This window comes from Chelon labrosus, assembly GCF_963514085.1.
Source record: "Chelon labrosus genome assembly, chromosome: 5".
Taxonomy (NCBI): domain Eukaryota; kingdom Metazoa; phylum Chordata; class Actinopteri; order Mugiliformes; family Mugilidae; genus Chelon; species Chelon labrosus.
The window spans coordinates 24,286,895-24,307,747 of NC_140341.1; the positions used below are offsets into that span (position 1 = coordinate 24,286,895).

The 20,853-nt window shown below is 41.8% G+C and overlaps 1 protein-coding gene across 3 annotated transcripts in view; it reads left to right on the forward strand.

The window, feature by feature from the left end:
• Positions 1–20,853, forward strand: part of pard3bb (par-3 family cell polarity regulator beta b) — a 250,350-nt gene that overhangs the window by 156,503 nt on the left and 72,994 nt on the right. For all 3 annotated transcript variants that reach the window (XM_084544176.1, XM_084544174.1, XM_084544175.1), the window contains exons 18-19: positions 4,138–4,353; positions 8,809–9,034. In XM_084544176.1, coding sequence (XP_084400302.1) covers positions 4,138–4,353; positions 8,809–9,034 — 442 coding nt within the window. The remainder of the gene's footprint in view (positions 1–4,137; positions 4,354–8,808; positions 9,035–20,853) is intronic.

Below are 20,853 nucleotides of genomic sequence, written 5' to 3' on the forward strand. Positions count from 1 at the left end.
AAGAACTGTGGCTTACATGAAGGATCTTCCCTCCACAGCAGATGTGCACTTGCAAATAGTCTCACTAGCACGCACACCTACCTCTTACATAAGCAGGCAATTACACGTACATCATTTGGCAAGTCAACACTTCACAGCCACGCTGGGTTCAATGAATTCCTTTCGTATCTAAGGAATTAGTGTACGCAGTATGTTTTTCAACACGTTCCACGGGGTTGGCTAGTATTTGGGCTGTGATGTAACGATTTTTGGGACTTGAGACGGTGACGGAAATCTTTTCTGTGCATTTTAATGCAAAAGTAGGACGCAAAAATGGAGCTGCATCTTCTTATTTGAGCTTCAAAAGCGCGATTTGGTCCACCAGAAGTTGGGGGTGTTGTTAAGTCTGCTGGCTTTGTTGGCGCAGCCTGCTTCTAAGCTGCTCCTCTGTGTAATTTTGACTTTGAAAGTAGCCCGTTGCCTTCCTGCCAACAAAATAGCCCTGGGATAGCTTGGCATTCTCTCTCTTTGTGTTTGTTTTTAATTTTTAATTTTAGTTTTTTTTTCCCTATTATTTCTTCTCTCCTCCCCGCTCTTTCTCCTGTTTTCGCTCCCATCCTTTGTTTTTCATTCCCAAGCTTGCCATCTTTCTCTTTACGCGACGTCCTCTAACTGTGTCTGCCCCCTCCCCTCAACTGCCACATCCTCCCCCTCAAACCATTTTGATATGCTTGTCATCTCTCTCTCTCTCTCTCTCTCTCTCTCTCTCTCTCTCTCTCTCTCTCTCTCTCTCTCTCTCTCTCTCTCTCTCTCTCTCTCTCTCTCCTTTAAAAGCAGCTTAATTCTATCATCTTACAGTTGGACAGCAGTAATTACATTTATGACACAAATCCTGCTACTCACAGCAAAAAGAAAATGTGTGTGAGGGACCAAGTGGATGCATGCTCATCACCCTGTGTGTGTGTGCATCCATATATCTGGATATGTGATTGTGTGTGTAGTGTACATTGCCTGATTACCCGGCCAAACACCACAAAGCTATTTATAAAACTATTTAGTTCATCCCGCTCCCTGACGCTTTGCAGAAAGACAAGTTTTGCTCAAAGGTCAGGGTCAGCATACGTTCTGGATGCTCTTCTGTAGTAGTCCTCTTAAACTGACTGAAGCTCCCCTCAGATTTTGTAGCTCCTCAACGAAGACTGAACCTCGGTCCTGCCTTCTTGCAGTGAGTTTAAATCAACAACATCTCATGCATATTTCATATCAGATGTATTAATCTACAGCAAGCAGTGTGGGACCAAACTCTGATGATAACAAGCGTAGGCGGATCTCGTCTTCTTAAGTATGACGGATTATGAATTTGTTGTGATTGAAGTGAAAAATGTCTGCCGTTTAACTTTTTGAGACTGTTGTTGGCCGCTGCAAACATTCTGGCTTGAAGAGTGTAAGGCCCCCGATTAGAGGGTGTAATGCCAAAATACAAATACATGCATCAAAACTTTTATTCACGAATTTAGTGATGAAGGCAGATGTTAATGGCAGCTCTGATCCGTTCTACTTACTATTTCTAAACTGTGGATTATCTATTGAAATGGCGGTATAAGAACCAACATCATACACCAGTCCTCAGCCCTAGGTTTAGAGATTTGTTGAATGCAGTTTGTTTCATTATTTTTTCTTGGACTTTATTTAGAGGATGGAAAAAATAAATAAAAAATCTCTCCCTGCGGTTTGCTTCTGGCTGGTAGGCAAGTATGAAAACGCTGAGCGAAAAGAAAAGTGAGTCATTGCAAAGATTTGGAGGTTCATTAGGGCATAAACTCCATCATTGACCTACAAAGATGGTTAGTCACACGCCTGGCATTTCTAACGAATATAATTTAATTTGTTCCAACGTGATATTTCATAGTGAGTGGTACGGTGCCGCAGCTGTCGCGCTGCCAGTCAGTTTGAACTGCGGAGGCTTTAGTACATAGTGAAGTTGAATTTGATTGCATCGCCTGGTCTTTTTTTAATGCAGTGGGAGGCTGTTGTGCACTGGAGTTTTCATGAGCATGAGCAAAACGGTCAGCACCTCCACGTTAGAGGCCATGGCGCTCTGGTGGAAAGCGGTGGGTTGCTCTCTCTGAGTTGGCGATGGGTTGCTTCCCCAAGCGAAGGAGTTCAAGCATCTTGAGGTTTTGGTCACGTCTGACTGTAAAATGAGTAAGAGACTGATAAGCGATGTGGTGCAGCTGCAGCAGTGAGGCCACTGAGCCATAAGGCAAGGCTTATGATTTACCGTCGAGCTATGTTTTAGCTGTGGATGTGCGTTTTGGATACAAGCTGTAGGGTTGCTGGGCTCAACCTTAGGGATAGGGTGAAGGTCTCAGTCATTTGAAGGGTCGGAGTAGAGCTGTTGCTCCTTCACGTCAAAAGGCTTCCAGCTGAGGTGGTTTGGGCATCTGGTGAGGATGCCTCCTGGGCACATCGCTTTGGAGGTTTGCTGAGCACAGCCAGCTGGGAGTAGACTCCGCGGTAGACCCAGAAATCGCTGGAGGGATTACATATCTCATCTGGTCTGGGAATGTCTTGGGATCCCTCTGGATGATGTAGACTGTGTTTCTTGGGAGAGGGACATCTGGAATACCATTCTTAGCCTGTAGCCACCGCGACGCAACTCCATAGAAGAAAATGAAAATAAGATGAATGGATGGAGTATTGTATACTATCTCACAGTATCAACTTCTAAAAAGAAAACTTTTATCTTCTGTAGATTTCTATTTGTTGAGCTGTAATAAAGAGCCACGGTCTCACTCCAGTCGTCTAGCTATGGATTAATCACAAAGCACTTTGATATTTAATAATCCAGAATGTCATGTGGGCTGTGTTTATGGATGAGAGGGAGACATATTGCAGCCTTTGTCCACCTCTTCTCCTAGCGGCCTGCTTACATTATGCGTGCCCAGTGTCTGGTTAATGGTTGTTTAAATACAGTAGATGTCGAAGTGGCATCAGCCCTCTCATCTTCTTTGCTCTGAGAAAACACATGTGCACACACACCAGAGCATTCACAAAGAGCAGCAGTGTGCATAAGAAATCATTAGCTAAAGTGATGCAAGTTTAGCTATCATGAATCACAGTGGCATCATATCGACAAGCCAGAGCCAGCAAGGAATTGAAAATGTGTGTGCCTTAGTGTGTGTGCAAGGATTACCAGTATTTTGAGCTGGCAGCACGCCCAGCCTCCCTCCCTTCTTCCTCATTTTTCTCTGTCCTCCTCTCTGCCACCGGGGTTTTCCCTGGTGATATTCCCTGGGGGGAACTTAATTTCTCTCTCTCTCTCTCTCTCTCTCTCTATCTCTCTCTCTGTGTCTGTTGTCGTTCCTGCTGCCCATTTTCTCCCCATCTTGCCCACCATCAGTGTCTTCCCCTGTTTAAGGTAGTGCACAGTGACAAACACATTACCCCCTCTCCCTCTTTTGTTTTACAAACACCAATCCCCACAAGTGGTGGCCATATCACAGAGGGGGTTGTGGCTAAACTCGATCCAGCTCCAGTAGTCAGCATGCCATTAGCTTTGGCTGGGTTTGTGCAGCAGGGTAGCGACAGTCGGCGGGTTGTCTGTTTAATGCAGAGCATCCAAGGCTGGCTCTTTTTTTTTTTTGTAAACTGTGTACACTTGAAAATGTGAAGCTTCCCAACATGTCTGATCTCTGTCTTACTCTCCCGTGAGTACTTCCACCGTTGCTCTGTCTCCTCTTCCATCGCCCTCCTCTTCATCATCCTTTCTGCTAGATCCCTCCCTCCCTCAGTAATATCTCTCACAGTGTACTTGTGATGATGGATGAAGAACTGGTTACAATGAAGCGGACTTCACATCCATCACAAACTCAGCGACAGCCCACATAACTGGATCACAGTTTTTTCCCCTGCTCTCTAGAGTTTAGCCATGCAACAGTCTTTCTGGCTCCTAGTCAGCGTCTCCAGAGGGTTTGTAACCCAATCAGAGCAAGGGCATGGCGGGAATAAACCTACTTGACATTTCCTTCTTATACATGCCATTCAGGTCCTCTGTTTTTTATTGCAGCAGGATTTCTTTTTTAAACACATTCATATGCATTTTAGCCACACTATTGAAGTTTTTCTGCCTTTCTGTGTTTCTCTCTGCTCCCACAGCTCCGTCAACTCCTGTGGAACTCGGCCCTACCCTTGGCTTGAAGAAGTCCAGTTCGTTGGAGAGTCTCCAGACGGCCATGTCAGAGGTTAACAAGAAAAGCGAACTCCTCCCATTCCACCGCCCTCGCCCAAATATGGTCAGGGGAAGAGGCTGCAACGAGAGCTTCAGAGCAGCTATTGATAAATCCTATGATGGGCCGGCTGAAGATGACGATGGTAAGCAACATCAGTAAGGCGTCAGTGTGTTAAGATGGGTCCAGATCACAGGCTCAGTTTTGGGCCAGTTCACCCCTCCCGACGATCAGTAGAAAAGTATGGTCTGGAATTCTCTCTGTGTTAGGATTAGGTCCAGATCCAGATCTATAGGAATAGGGCCAGAGGGGTGTTACTAAATCAAAGTAAGTAACAAAGCAAAAGTTTGCTAACCAAGGATATTACTACAACATCAAACACCAAAGAAAAACCTATACTGCCTACCGAACCAAAATACAGAGCCAGCCACACCCTTCTTCTAGTGTCTCTAGGCAAAAATGTTCTTAAAACGAAATAAGGAAATGTTAGTGTGAAGCTAACTAGGCCCAGCATCCCACCTGCTTCACAGAAAACCTGCAATCTCAAGGTTTAGTCTTTGCTTTACAACAAGACGTCAAATTAGCAGAATACAATGCCATCAAGTTACAATCACAAGCACAAAAGACTACGACTGCTTAAACGCCGGAACTTGAGGTGGACAGCTCACACAACATCAGAAGCACCCATAAATAGCGTGATGAGAGCACTGAGTAGTGAGAAGAATCAGCATCAGGTCAAGTCATCAACCAAAGCCAGTTGCATACGAGGGACTGCGACAGGTACCGACACAGAACTTGACATAAAGATTAAACACAACTTTTCAGCCACCACCGTAACAAATCTCACCTCCAGTCCTTCCTTAAGAATAGACTTCCAGTGTTGGCTGAACATCCCCAGCTGTTTTGGCTTCTTCACTCGATAGCCTTCTGATTTAGTTTATTTTTCCTCAGCAGTGTGTTGCGCTGCAGTCTTCATTTGTTTACATCGACTTCCCCATGAGAAAATGTGAGATTGTGTCCGGTGGCTCATTCAGTTCTCCCTGATGCGGCACGCTAAGCTAAATAACATCCTCTAGTATGCTATAATATTTATTTATGTAGTGTGTGCAAGTTTGATAAAGAAGAATATCAGTGAAGTTTCTCCTTATGTGTATGATGCAAACTAATTTTAAAATTGCGGTTGCACACAAATCACTGATGTTACCGTTTTCACTTTAGTGTTAATGCATAAAACTTTACTGTGACGGGACAACTCTAAGAAGATATTGATGTATTTCACTTACTGTTTTCCTCCATCTACCATCCATATGTTACCATTTCTATAATGACAGAGACTTTCATCTTGAAATCTCAAGTGTAATCACTGACATACATCTTCCGTACCTTTAGATGGATTTTTCTAACACAGTGATTGATACATACTCAGCTTACTTCCATCTGCTAGGTGTTTTTCCAATTACATTTTCTCCGGCAAAGTCAGACAAGAACTTTGCACCCTTCGCACCTCATTCCTCAAAATATCAACATAGTCAATTCCCAGCTGCGTTATTAGCAGCAAACTCTTATCAGTCACCACCAGAGTAATGAGTCGGCCTGTTTCAGATCAGTAGACTCACACAGGAAAGGACTAATAGGGCATGTCAACACCACATACACGCGGTGGCCACATCTGTCACCGTCCTTCTAAATGTCCAACACATTCAGTGCTGCTGTTAATTGACAGAGAACAGTTCTATCAAGTGCACAAGTGCAGTATCTATCCATCATTCTTCTCATGTGTCTCTCTCCTCTTAAGTTTTACGCACTTTTGCTTGAGGTGAAATCATTTCGGTGTCAAATGTATGTGGTTATCAAGTTTTACCTACAGCCCACTGGTTGTTAGGAAGGGAAACACTTGCACTTTGTCAGTATTTTGATTAAATGCACATTTGTGGTGTTGATGTGTAGCTGATGATACACTATATTGCCAAAAGTATTCGCTCATCTGCCTTAACACGCACATGAACTTAAGTGACATCCTATTTTGTAACAGGAAGGAGCCATCCCCAAAATGTTCCCACAAAGTTGGGAGCATGGAATTATCCAAAATCTCTTGGTATGCTGAAGCATTCAGAGTTCCTTTCACTAGAGCTAAGGGGCCAAGCCCAGCTCCTGAAAAACAACCCTACACCATAATCCCTCCTCCACAAAACTTTACACTTGGCACAATGCAGTCAGACAAGTACCATTCTCCTGGCAACCGCCAAACCCAGATTCATCCATCAGATTGCCAGGTGGAGAAGCGTGATTGGTCTCTCCAGAGAACGCGTCTCCACTGCTCTAGAGTCCAGTGGCGGTGTGCTTTACACCTCTGCATCCGACACTTTGCATTGCATTTGGTGATGTATGGCTTGGATGCAGCTGCTCAGCCATGGAAACCCATTCCATGAAGCTCTCTACGCACTGTTCTTGAGCTAATCTGAAGGCCACACGAAGTTTGAGTTGACGACCTCTGCATACTTTGCACCTCAGCATCCGCTGACGCTGCTCTGTCATTTTATGTGGCATGCCACTTCGTGTCTGAGTTTCTGTCGTTTCCAATCACTTCCACTTTGTTATAATACCACACTGACAGTAATTGTGAAATATTTAGTAGCGAGGAAATTTCACAACTGGACTTGTTGCACAGGTGGCATCCTGTCACATTACCACGCTGGATTTAAACGGGGCTCTTGAGAGCGACCCATTCTTTCCCAAATGTTTGTAGAAGCAGTCTGTATGCCTAGGTGCTTGATTTTATACACCTGTGGCCATGGAAGGAATTGGAACACACTGAATTCAATTATTTGGATGGGTGAGTGAATACTTTTGGCAGTATAGTGTATGTGTGGGATCCAGAGCTGGGTCCTGCTCATGCCTCAGTGCTACAGAGTCCAACAAATTCAGTTGTCAATATGACTTTTCAACAGAAGCTTCGTTTCACTGGGATTAAAGTTTTATTATATGTCAGTAGGGATAGATTACATTGAATAGCTGTCTATTCTCTTGTCAGTTACCTTATTTGTGCTTGATTTGTATTGTTTGTATTGTGTGATTGTTTGTTTTGGTAGGTAAAGCGTGATTGGCTTTATATCATGTGACATGAAAGTGTGCTCTGTGATATACTGTATGGTCTACCTAATGGTACCCAAAGCACTTTATAGTCACAGTGACACAGCTGCCCATTCGTTCACAAAAGCACTGGTGTGTGAATGTGGGAGCACATTGGGGTTTAGTGCTTTGCTCAACGACATTAAACCCCAAGTTGCTGAAGCAGGAAGAACGCACAACCCGCTCTACCTAATGAGCCACAGCCAGCCATCGATGTGTCTCAAGTATTGGCACATAAATATTATTTTAGGTGGACAGTATTTGTTCAAGGCAATTGAAATCATGCAGGGCAAACATGTTCTCATTTTAACCAGAGAGAATTAATTCATTTAAACTGGAACTAATATTTTCCTAAAGAATAGATTATCAGAGGTTTAAACCAACCTTCTCAATCTGATCAGGCCAGCATGTTCAGTTTCAGGTGGTTACATTTTATTATTTAATTAAGAGAATTATTAGTGGAATACTAGTTTCCTAAAGTAGCAGTTTTAGCCTCTGCCCATTCAGTCCTAATTTCGCAAAAACTGTTGTTAAGCACATTTTCTTCAAACATCAGTTTTTACTGTTTTACAATGTGTGGCATTTGTCTCAATTTTACCAGCAAACTGAAAAATGTGATAGAGGCTTGCTGTTTTAAGAAGTGTTTAAAACGTTGTAGACACAGCTGTGGCCATTGAGCTCTTTTGGAGATTTTAACTAACTACTAATGGGACAAGGACAAACACGAGACTGTAGATCTGCAGCGGGACAAATACACACTCTGTCTCTCTTGCTCTCTCTCTCTCTCTATCACACACACACACACACACAATTCCATCCTGCTGTTAGATAGTCTTTGTAATTAAGGCTGGTTATCTGGTTATCTTATACAATCTGACAAGAAGTCTCTATGTCTGTGTGTCACATCATTGTTATTCGAGTCCAGACCTTCAGTCTGTCGAAGAAGTAATGAGGCATTAGAGTTTGAACTTTTGAACGTTTCTACTTTGTTATTTCTTCAAGTTAATCAATTCACTGTAAAGTTAAGTAAATATGCCATTGAGAGGTAGAGTAAACCTCTTTGAACAGTATGTGCCAGATTGTTCCTTGGCTGTTTTCATGTACATTGGTGTGTAATACTTTGTGTTTGCATTCATGGGGTACCTGATATGTGGTCTGTTATGCTGTTTGGTTCTGCAAATCTTACATGATATTACAGCTGTGACATACTTAGCACTCCTTTGAAGCAACACACTGGTAATCCATTTTACAAAGAGTTTATTCCTTTGACTTAATGCCAGGTCCTCCATCAGCTTTATGTTAAAGCTTTGGATTCTCTGGTTTCATTGATTTAAACAAAATTAGCAATATGGAAAAATACCCCACGTAGTTCCTTACTTTTATTACTACTTTTACTGCTCTTTCAAACATCCTTCTCTCCCAGTCACCCTAATCCCTAATCTTTCTCTTATACGTCTTTCATTCCCTCTAGATGATTCAGAGGCAAGTTCGGGCCGGGACACCCCCGCAAGTAGTTCATCTCGGCAGGGTGTTGGTGATCAGCTGGAGGAGAAAGGCAAAAAAGACAAGAAGAAGAAAGGAAAAACAAAGAAGAAAGAAAAGAACAAGGGAAAAGCAAAAGAAAAAGAGAAAAAGAAAGCAGAGGAGCCAGAGGAGACAGAAAAGAAGAGCAAAAAAATAGGCTTCGGGCTACTGAGGTGAGTAAAGGAGGTTTTCCATTTGTGAGCCTTGGTCCGCTTTAAGGCTCCAGAGCTTTGCAGATGAATGTCTACCTGTCATAGCTGTCTGCTGACACTGGGATAGCAGGCCACTCTTGTCCATGTTTGAGTAGTTGTTGGTCATTGAGCTTTGCTCCTGTTGCTAAAGCCGACGGACAACGAACATCTTTGTGGTGGAACCGTGTTTTAATATGTTGCCATGGTCTTTGCCTCTCGTACAATAAATCGGCCCAACGCTTTAGCCATATTGCCGAGCCAGACTGTGGTGACACGTATGTCCAGTACAGCCTCAGACCTCCTATACTTCTTACTTGCATCCTTCAGAAGTAATAATGCGGGAGGATGCCCTTCACTCTTGCCCCCTTTCATCAGACCAAAGCAAACACTAGCTTAATTTAGCACTGACTGGTCCACACCTCCAAGGACTAGCATTGTCTACTTTTAACTACATTGTCCTAACAGAGCAGGTATTGTAATTAGGTTCACCCTTTAACCATAAACACATGACAACAATGTGTGGAGAAAAGGTCTTATCATGAGTCAAGCATGATGCAAGTTAGCTCCACACTGAAGATATCAAAGTTTTCTGTCAGCCTTCATATCTTAATGACAGCCCTAATTTTCAAAATGACGACCAACGTACTTATCAGGGCATAGATTTAGATGTTGAGAGGATAATAACTCTAATAAAAATGACTGAGTAGTCTTTCTAGAGAGGAGTTGACATTGAATGAGAGTCAGATAGAGCCAGAAATCTTTTTCAACTAGCGTCTAGTAGCAGTTTATGGTACTTCTGCTGAATGAGTTGTTGCTTGGGTCCTCTTGTGTCTTCACTAAAGCAGAAAGAAAGATTGCTGTGTTCAGCTCTCAGAGCTTCAGGCAGATGTTTTCCTGTTTGTATTTTCGGAATTAAAGCCCTTTTTACGGCCGTAATGAAACTGTGTGAAATCACAGATAGGCAGACCAAATATTTTCTGGTTCTAGTGTAGAGTGACACGTCCCAGCCGAGGAGGAACCCTGCCACAGCATGAAAAGAAACTCCCCTCTTTCCATTTCTTCAACCACCAGCAACAGATTTTAGACTTTTAAACTTTTAAAGGTCCAAAATAGAGTCTCACACACCTCATGCATTCATACGAAATCAGATGAAACATGAACACTCAGGTCTTTATTTTTCCTCATGAACACTGTCACATGTTCCCAGTTGCACAAAGATCACTCTAAGAGTGGTGCCCCAATTTCTTTAAGAGGTGCTGAAAATTATCTGTCAGAACAATTTTGTGTGATTAACTTTAACCCTCTATATGCCAGTGTGAATGTTAAATACAGGGTGAATGGAGCAAAGTGTTTCAATGAACTATTTGTACTTTCTACCTTAATTACTGCCCAATATAATTTTCTTTTGCCATGGATGTATGTGAAGTGGGATTTCACATGACCATTACATAGATAAGGAATCTAAAGTGAAACACTTGTGTGCAATTTGATCTCCATAATGCAACCACAGCCTTTCATAGTACACTTACTAAAGCCGTCTGTTCCGTCAATTCCGTCACCAGAACACAGAAAAACACTTCCAGATTTCAAAGTCCCCTTTTATCACGGTGATTATATCACCAAATTGCATGTTATTTAAAGAGAAATATTAGGCAGTTAGACTAATATGCACTCATTTACTTAATTTAATAGGTTTAATGCCCTCTTTTTAAAGCCACCACCTTTTTCTTCACCTCCCGTCCACCTTGTTTTCCTCAGTCTCCCTCTTTTGTGCTTTCTCTCGCTCTCATACCTCGGGCATTTAGTCATTGGTGAGTCAAATGTTCTTATGATGAACAGATATATTCTTTTTTATGATGATAAAATGTAGTCTTTGTTATTATTCATTGGACTGTAGTAATGGCTCTTTATACTTAAATCTGTTCATGCTTATGTTAAATCAGTTTTCTTCACAAAAAGAGAAACAGATTGATGGATGTGAGGGTTCTGCAGTGTATACTGGACAGTTCTCTTTCTACAGTCTCTTATTTTTATTGTAAATATACCACCTGTTTGTGTCCGTTCCTCCTGGCATCAAACCTGGCATCAAACCTTTATCCACTTCAACCCATCATTACACAAAATTAAACTTGGTCGCATGAAAATAGTAATAATAATAATGATAGTAATAATCTGAATCAAATCAGTGGCAGTTCCATTATGTGATAGTTAGAGGCTACATTTTTTTTGATTTGCAGTTCCACAAAACCACAAAAGATGCATGGTGAGACCTTGCATCATGGAGCAAAGTTCCAAGTGATTCAGCAGACCTGATAAACGTTCTTACGTGTCTCCCAAATTTAAAAAGACCTTCATGTTCCTCGTCAACAACATGTTTCATTGGCAACTCTGTAAAGAAAGAGTAAAATTGTCTGCAGGAAGGTCTGTGATTTTATTTATTTATTTATTTTCATTTTCTGCTCTTCGTGCTCAAAAAAACTTTGTTTTCAAATGAAACTTTCTGAGATAATGTTGTTCCAAGAACACAAGAACAAAAACTGTGTGCAGTGCAAAATCACTAGTGGCAATGGAAAAAAAAAACGTTTCTAAATTTGGTCTATTGATCGTTTAATTCATTGTAAAATGATGTACTCTATTTTTATTTTATCCAAAAGGACCCTTTTAAATTAGAGGTATACTGAAACAAGTGACGCAACAACAGAAATAGTCTTTTCGTCGTCTGTTGCACAGGAGGGAGACGTTTCTCGGCCGTTGATTGGAGCAGTTAGAGGTTGGAGTTGTTGTTGATAATAATCTCCGAGGTTGTTTTGTTCTGTGGAAATTACCAAAATAACTGCATTTCCGAAGTGGTTTCACTGATTATCATTCATGCGAAATGATCATAAAACCCCTGTTTAAGATCCTGTAAAATAGTCTGAGATGGAGCTTTCAATTTATTTGTTCTGTTAAATTAAATTATCCCTTTTAACAAGGACAACAATGCAAATGCTTAAATCGTTCTGACAACAATACAGTTTATGTCTCAATTATGACTTGTTCTCAAATTGACAGAGCTGTTTGTCAATCTCATCTAAAGGGTAACCAACAGATGGCACCGCCTCCTCCTGCCAAAAGTCACTTGATACGAAAAGTCCCGATCGGAGTCCTGATCTGATCTTAGATGAACTAAGTTTCCTTGCCTGGAGATTTACAAAGGCTTCCTCATCTTACTTGTATTCAAGATTATATGTGCACCATGTGACTCTATTAAATCCAATAAATATAGCTGTCAAAGTTAATGAAGTGTCGAGAGTGTAGCTTAAACCTTGTCTCTGAAAGCTCCAACAGATTTTGAAAACCTGTGTTCTCTGCTACGGAAACGGACTGGTCATCCAGCGCCATAAACTTCATAAGCCTCTCTCTAATACACATTGACGCTGTCTCAAGCAAACTTCTCTCTTCTTTAAAACGCGGTGTTCACCGTTTTTTTTTTTTGGTTTTTGATGCAGCCTACTTTTTTGGAGATGGCGAATCAAGTTGGTATTATTGAATGACGACCTCCTACTACCACCTCGCCAAACATCCACATTGTGAAATTTACAAATTGACTGACTTCCAACCATAGCCGACATGTTTAGTCATGTGATTTTGGTTCTTCCTCTTCTTTTTCTTCTGGGATTTTTGGCAGCTTTGACGCTGGCCAACCACCATGAAAACAGAAGAAGAAGTAGAAGTTTTGATGCTACAGAGACGTGGTTTTTGGTTTGTGGCAGACCTAAAATAAATAACTACAAAGGACTGGGCTTGGCTTGGCATGCTTTTAAAGATACTGATGCCGCTAGGGCATCCCTAGTATGTATAACATCCATGAAATCCTGACCTGGGTGCAGCCCAAACTGATGGGGACTCTTTGTGAAGGCTAGATGTATGTGACTGTCTGTTCTAAATTAGTTTGGTTTGTTTTATGGTTTGTATAACCAATAGATAATTGGTGACAGAATCCAGTATATTCAGATGTCCATCATTCCTCCTCTTGCCCTTCCCATATTCCTCTACAGTATATATTTTTTGAGACAGATTACATGACACACCTTCAGTCCATCGTGTGTCTTACCATGTTACCATCTTAGCAATGTTTTAAGTGCTTCAGAGTTCAGGGGAGGTTACAGCTCATACCTTCTTTCTGTGTTCATCCATTGCTCTCTCTCTTTCTCCCAGCTATCCACCACTCTGTTTGATTATGGTCTGGAGAGCACACCCGAGAACATCTCCAGTTTAATCTAACTGAGCCTTCCCGCGATGCACCCATCCCTCCATCCGTCCTTTCATCTACCCACCAGTCTCCCCATCACATCTTTCCATAAGTGCTTTAAGAAACCATATAATACACCCAAGGATATTTTTAGAGCTTTTCTCTACACCTCATCGCTCATCACCATAAGAGGGTCTTGATTAGAGCCCAGCGATAATCTCAACCTTTCTCTCCTTCTCATCTTTCTAGCCATATTTCTGCCACACACACACCATACCCAACCCCCCCATCCGTGCCCACCCCCCTAATCTTTGCATCATTCCAATTTTTCCTCTCCGTCTGCTCCCTCCAGCTCCTGCTCTCTATCTGCATTTGATTGCGTGTAATGGTGGTAGACTGAGAAGGCAAATTGGTGCTATTCAGTACAGTTCAATCTAGGCCGAGCTGCTGATTTGTCATATTCATCTAAGGGCACCTTTGATTGGCCTAATGGTCTGGAGGAGAGGCAGTATGGGGATACTCAGCCTTACTCCAAGGCCTAGGGTTTCATCGTTGGTAATGCTCATGTTTATCATCAGCACCTTTGACACACAGGATCTCTTTACCAACCGTTAACATTGTTTTTACATTCATGCATCAGGTGTAGGTGTCAGATATTTGTATTACTGTTATAATCGTGTAGCTGTAAATTTCTCTTTTCACTGTTTTTTTTTTTTTTCTACTAGTAAACTTAAATTTCCAAAGGGCCACGTTATAATTGAGTTGGTAATGTGGACGATGTGAGGGTGTAATGTAATTTATCACACTAATTGTTAACCCAGGCATTAAAGTCAGGCTCTAAATGTTTGTTTAAAATGCCCTTTAAAGTGGACAGCTGGCTCTGTCATCTGAACCGCTACCACCTGCCAATCAGAGATGCCAGTCATCTGTGTGGGTCTGTGTGTGTGTGTGTGAGCGTGCATGCGTGCGCACACCGTGGTAACCATCCCACCATCATGAATATTCATGCGATGATAAAACATGATTGGTCACACAGTCAGATGGTTGTCATATAGTTGGCACATGGTCCCCGTGAATCTTCCAGAGAGCGTGCATGCGTGTCTGTCCGTGTGCGTGTGGTCTCCTCAATTTGTCTGCAATTGTGCGACCCTTGCTTTTTGTCTGAACCATATTTTTTTTACACACTTCCTCGCTCAGACTGTTTAGGTTGGTACATGGACAAATCGGGCATGTCTCTGGACAGTCATATTGTACGCACATACATACAGCCATCACTTACAGCGCTCTATACTCATAATTAACACAGTTGGAGAGTATGGTTCTCGAGCTGTTCCGTCATCTGTGTGCCTGTTTGTGTGTGTGGCTGGCGGCTGTGAAAAAGAAAGAGAGAGAGATGGTCTGTACAAATGAAAATATGGCAATCTATTAGGTGGGACCTGGAAAGGACAAGGTCTACCAGAACGAGAGGGGGACAGGCACTGCTGCTGCTGCCAGTGCATCATGTTTATGTGATTGTTGCTGTGTGTTATGTGTGCGTGCTGTTCATTTGCAGGTTTAAAGTAGTGTGAATTTATGAGAATCTATGATAATGAATGCATGGTTGCCTGCTGGCTTGTAATCATGCACTGCTGTACTCACATCTAGCTCTGTGGCTCTGTTTTGCGTGTCTTTTTATGTGTACTTACTGTGGGTTAAATAACCTATTTTAGCTATCGTATTCAAAACCAAAACTTTTTATTTAAAAGGTGGTACCCCAGTACAACCTAGAACCCAAATGGCAACATCATTGAGAATGCAGCCACCAACCAGGAGAGCCTCTGAGCCTGGAGTCTGCTCCTTTTCTTTACCTTTCATTGATATCTGTAATTATACGCTCCCCCCCTATTTTTTCCTTTTTTGCTGTTCTTTCCGTCCGCTCTCTCCAGCTTTTTATAATGCAGCCCCTCTGTTAGACTTAAAGTGCTCCATCGTTGGGACTATTAGCCCATCTCCACGGTGGGGCCCATTAGGACTGGCTAGCTCTATTGTGAGCTGTGTAATGGTTGAGCTTCATGCTAGGCCTATTAACCCGAGTCTGTACATACTGTATGGCGGTGTGTTTTTGAATGTCTGTGCGTGGTGCGTACATGAAAAGGCTGATGGTAGAAAATGGACTTACTTTGAGGCTGCAGTGCCTATCATTTGCAGGGGGTTTTCTGATTGGTGGAGCTCTGCCTGGGTTTGAGCTGTGCTGCATGTAACAGGTGTTGCTCTTAAGTAACCTGTGGACTGCAAAGAACTGATAAGTTTTAATGTAGTTTCCATTCAGCTGGGGCTTGAAATCTGTGTCTTCATCTGGCTTTGGCTACCATGTACAAATCTCAAAAAATAAGATCTGCTTGCAAAATTTGCACAAACACCCGGACAAACAGTCCCCGCTCAGTGACACCTAAGTATCTAGCCGTTAATAGAAATTAGCTGCATCAGTTTCTGGTCGTTAACGACAAGCACCAGTCCACTTGAACTGAAGAAGCTACTCGGATGAGTGGTGAAACGTCTTCTCAAAAACTCTATAAGTCCAGTTGCCTTTTCTAAACGCTTTTTCAGTATACCATGACCTGGATGACTGAGAACCTTCACAGATATCCGCTCAAGTTGAAACAATAATTTGTAAAGGCCACTTTTTGGCTACTTTCAAACTTTATGCCTATGGATTTGCCGTAACCTGTACGAATCTTTACAGATATATTGCCACACACTTTATGACCAGCCCTCTTTGACTAGGAGTATGAAAGGACATCAAGGAAACTCTCAGATTACAGGAATGACTTACGCTTCAACCTAAGACAGAGTGAACAGAGAATCTCCGCACTCATGCCTATCCATCTTTTCCAAGTGCTTAACACTATATTTTTTCAGCAAAAAGACATTTTTGTGATTAATATGCATAAGCTTGAACTTTATTGTAAGGTAATTAATTTAGTACCACTTCGATATACATAAAGTAAACTCAGATAAATATATCAGTGTATCTTCTAGATGATTCTAACTTTCAGCTGAGCAATAGTAGAGTCTCATGCATTTTATGGCTAATAGGATTAGCTAGCAGATCGTTTCATTGTGTTTGTTTTTTTTTATAGCTACGTTGCGTCAGATAACCTGGTCAGGTTTGAGTAAAGGCACCGTAATTGTTTATTTGCAAGGAAGATAACTCCAAATTCTTCATGCAGGAGCAACCCCGTCTCCTGACCAGACGTTGAATGTCATTGTTTCATAATTAGGGAGCACATGCTTGAAACAGAGGAAGGACTCTGCCAATCAAACATCATGACAGGAAGTCATTGGGGTGTCGCTGACTGATGTCATGCCTGCCAATCAACAGTGTGCTGGTGTGTGTGTGCGCGCGCATACGTGCGTGTGTGTGCTCGTTATGGCAGCACACTTGTCAATCTCCTGCTCCCTCAGGGATCTGTTTGCCAATGACAGAAAGGGTAGGCGTGTCTGAAGTGTGGCAGAGGGAGGGAGAGAGGGAAGAGCAGGAGAATGGAAGTGGGCGTCACAGATGTTTGCACAGATTTTCTCCTCGTTTGTCAGTGGGTTTGATCCTCGTGGACTATCCAGAGTCAGAAGTGTAGAACAGACCTCTGAACACTTCTCATATGTGCGTGCATGTGAATGTGATTTTATGTTAGTTTTTTATAGTTCTAAATAATGCAATGTTCTCCTCTACGTTGTGCTTGCTGTGGGGTCAAGATTGATTGGACTGTTTAAAGTATATTTGTCATCCTGTGCTAATAAATCCTATTTGAATTTCAGCTTGATTAGTATAGGTGTCGATCATATGGGTGGGTTGAAGGTTGGGTCAGCAAATCATCTGAAAGGGTACATATTTGAACTATAGGCATGATGAGAGAATGCACAATCAGCAAAACAAGACACCTTCATCCCGTCCCGGTTCTTTCCGCCTTGGGCTGCCGTCAGTGTGTGAAATAGAAAATTCTTGTGTAAAATAAAAAATCATACTAAAGTAAAAATATCACAGCAGTTCAAAAAGTCCTTCTCATCCTCTGCTGTGATAGCAGGTGGCGTAAAGCTCTTGAAATAGCTGAAATATTGACAATGTTGACACTATAACAGTGTTTACTGTTAAATAATTATTTCTTTCAGTGTGTAAATATGTAAAAATTCATTCGAGGAGTCAGGCTAAGAACAACGTGAGGAAAGTTTAATCATCTTTTCATGTAGGTTTTCCTTTTTGTTTTAATCAGCGAACAGAAAACAAACAACAATTCCCATAGATACCTCCCCCCCCCTCGGTAAGACATCAGACTTTGAAACGAATGCTGTTTCTTGTTTGTTTTTCATCCTCCCTTTCCCTACACAGATGGAAGCTTTAAGGTACCAGGGTGTATATTTCTAATTAAATCTTTCTCACATGCAAATGAGTAGCCATACACTTTCCATACAGATCGTGGTGTTAGCTCATGAATGTTCATGAGTCATCGTTCTGTTCTCACTAATGACACAACAAGAGGTAATGTATTCATCCTAACTGGATGCTAATCAGCTGTTAATCCAACTCTGATATTCCTTGTGAAACGATGCTCAACCGATAATGTTGTACCTTTAAGAAATGTGTTCTGGACTGTCAGGCTGTGTGTGTGTGGTGTGCCTGCTTGATTGGTTCATTGGTTCATTGGTGTTAAGGGCTCCAGAGTGCCAAAAAATATTCCCCTCACCATGAAAACACCCCAGTGCCCGGTTTATACTGATTCATGCTATTGATGACCCATCCTGACTCTGAAAATTCATCATTAATCAGTCCAGGCTATGTTTTCCCAATCTTCAGCTCCCCAGGTTTGTGTCCTGTGCAGCCTCAAGTGTTTGTTCTTGGCCAACTTAAGTGGAACCTGATGTTGTCTGCTGCTGTTGTAGCCCAGCCACCTCAAGGGTCAACATGCTGCACAATCTGAGAGGCTTCTCTGCTCTCTCCGCTGTAAAGAGTGGTTATAGAGTTAGCGTAGCCTGTCAGCTCAAACAAGGCAGGGCATTCTCTTCTGCTCTCTGTTGCACACTGTTTTTTGTCTCCTCTAGAGCCTTTTGTGTGTAAAACGAACACGAAAAAAAAAATGAAAAGACTGTAAAGAAAAATAACTGTAGCTTAGAAGTTTCAAACTAAACCAACCCATCTGGCTTTAACAGTTGGGTCACAGAGATGACATTTTAGCCCTCTGATGTTTGATGTGAACATAAACTGAAGTCCCTCACCTGTGTCTACATGTTTTTTTACATAGCACAGCTGCCAGGCTGTCAGTGGAAAATCGCATGAATAAGCAGTAGCACGCGTGAGTCTCGGATACCTCTGCATTCTTTGGAGTGTTTCACTTGGCCAACTATTGCGTTTGGCAAAATTTTGAAAGGTTGCACAAATTTCACTTCCTATTTTACCTGTTTTCGTTTTCTTCACCTGTGTCCTCCAAGTAGCAAAATGGAGATGATCTTTTTACTTCTGTTTTCACTGAGAATCAAGAGGTCTGAGGTTGAAAGATAAGATATGTTTTGCCCAACATGCATGTTTAGTCTCTATCCAGCACTCCATCACATGTCTTTTCATTTTCCACTCTAAGCTGACACTGGAGAGGAAACAGGGATGATGTGGACTGTGGAAGAGAAGAGAGATTAAATTATGAGAGACAAGTGTTTTATAGCGAGTGGAAAGGAGCAAAGCATCAAACGAGACGGCGAGATGGAGGGGTGAAGGCGAGGTAAGCTACGAACAGAAAAAAAAAAAGAGAAATGAGGGTAATGAGAGAAAAGAGAGTGCTGAGGAAAAGGTAAAAAGGGATAGAGGTGAAAGAGGGGTAAGTGAGGGTAGGAGAGAGAGGAGAGTTGAAGGAAAGGGTAAGCCTCTGTAGGTAGCAGTAATTAGAGCAAGGCTTGTCCCCTGCGAGTCAAATACACACACATGCTGTTAATGCACACAGATGATTGTAGCCCTTCATTGCCCTGCAAGCCCCCCTCTATGGGCGGTAAATAGGCTTTACCCCCCACCCCTCATCCACATTAGGCATTTCAAAGAAACCTATTACCTATTACCTTTTTTATTGCAGCTAGCATTCACACTTGAAAGTTGCCGTGAATGTTGCTTTAAATAATACACTAACGGATACAGTGATACTTCAAAAACATCATCAGTGCTGCACAGCGAAGGTGTAGACATAAGGATTATACATCAAAAACTTGAGTAGATAAATAAAACATAAGAGGTGTTATAAGGTCACGGTTTCCTTGTTGGAGATATTAACTATTTAGCAGGTTTGACTGTCTCAACTCACCGTATCCTGCTCACTGCAGAGCTTCTGTGTGTAAAGTTTAATGAGCTTCCTTGCCTTACATTTATTTTCGTTTTACCCATCATATTCCCATGACTTTGTTTGGTTGTTAAAAAGTAAACTTAAATCCACATTCTTGGATTACAAAAATAAAAGAGACCAAGGAGACCTAGAGCTACTGCTCTATTAATTAGTCATTCACGGTAGTTGTTTTTTTCATAGATTGCCATGTATCTCCAATCATTCAGGTGGTAATACTGTTTAACTAATTTGTACATGTGCATTTCCTTAATTGTTCATAAGATGTGGAAATTTCCTATGCATGTTTAAAAGTCGCTTGGCATGATCAGTAGTATTTAGACAGTATGGATTTAAAGTAGTGCATATTAGTTACTAATAGACCTGGTGTCCATATTCACAATGAGTGATCCAATTCTAGAAGTCTAGTAATCTAGTAGCTGCTCATAGTCTGATCTTTGTGCGGGTTTCTAAAATCGCTAATGCCAGCCAGGCAATGAATAAATATTAACATATGCTTTTTGTGGATTTGCAGCTCATGACATTATACATTTTATAACCATTTATGGGGCACCCATATAACATACAGTGGTGATCGTGGTTCAACTATTTTTCACAACATTCTACTGCGCCCCAAATGACATTGGTGCTTATTTGCGTACAAATCTCAAAGCTGACTCTGCATTTTAGTGGTGGCTCAAAACACATGTGGAGACAATTTTTTATACCAGATGCGAACACACATACTGGTCACTTCTGATCACTTGTATGTTGATGCCAGGTCTGAACAGGGCCATTGATTATCATCTTGTTTTCACTTAGGAGACCTTAGGCCTCCCTCCAGAGTATGGCACATCCATATTGCCAATTGACTTCTCAAAAGACTACGTCACAAATGAAACATAATCACTCGAACATAAATCGTCAAATCAATATACCAACTTCCAAGATCTCAGATATGATATTAGTTTCCACACAGTGGTCACCTCCTTTTGCCAGAAAATGTTGTGTGTGTGTCCACAAAGTCTGAAGCAGCCGTTGTACATTTGAACTTCAGTTGTTATGACTGTCAGTCAGGTGTGTGTGCATCTTCTCTAGGTAATGACCAGAGCAATGTCCACTAGTGCTGAGTACGGTACACTGTTGATGCTGACCACACACAAACAGTATTGACTGGTGTGGTTTGAGTATTGATATGCGGCCACTTAAAAGGGGCCTCTAAGTCTATTGCATGCATGCAT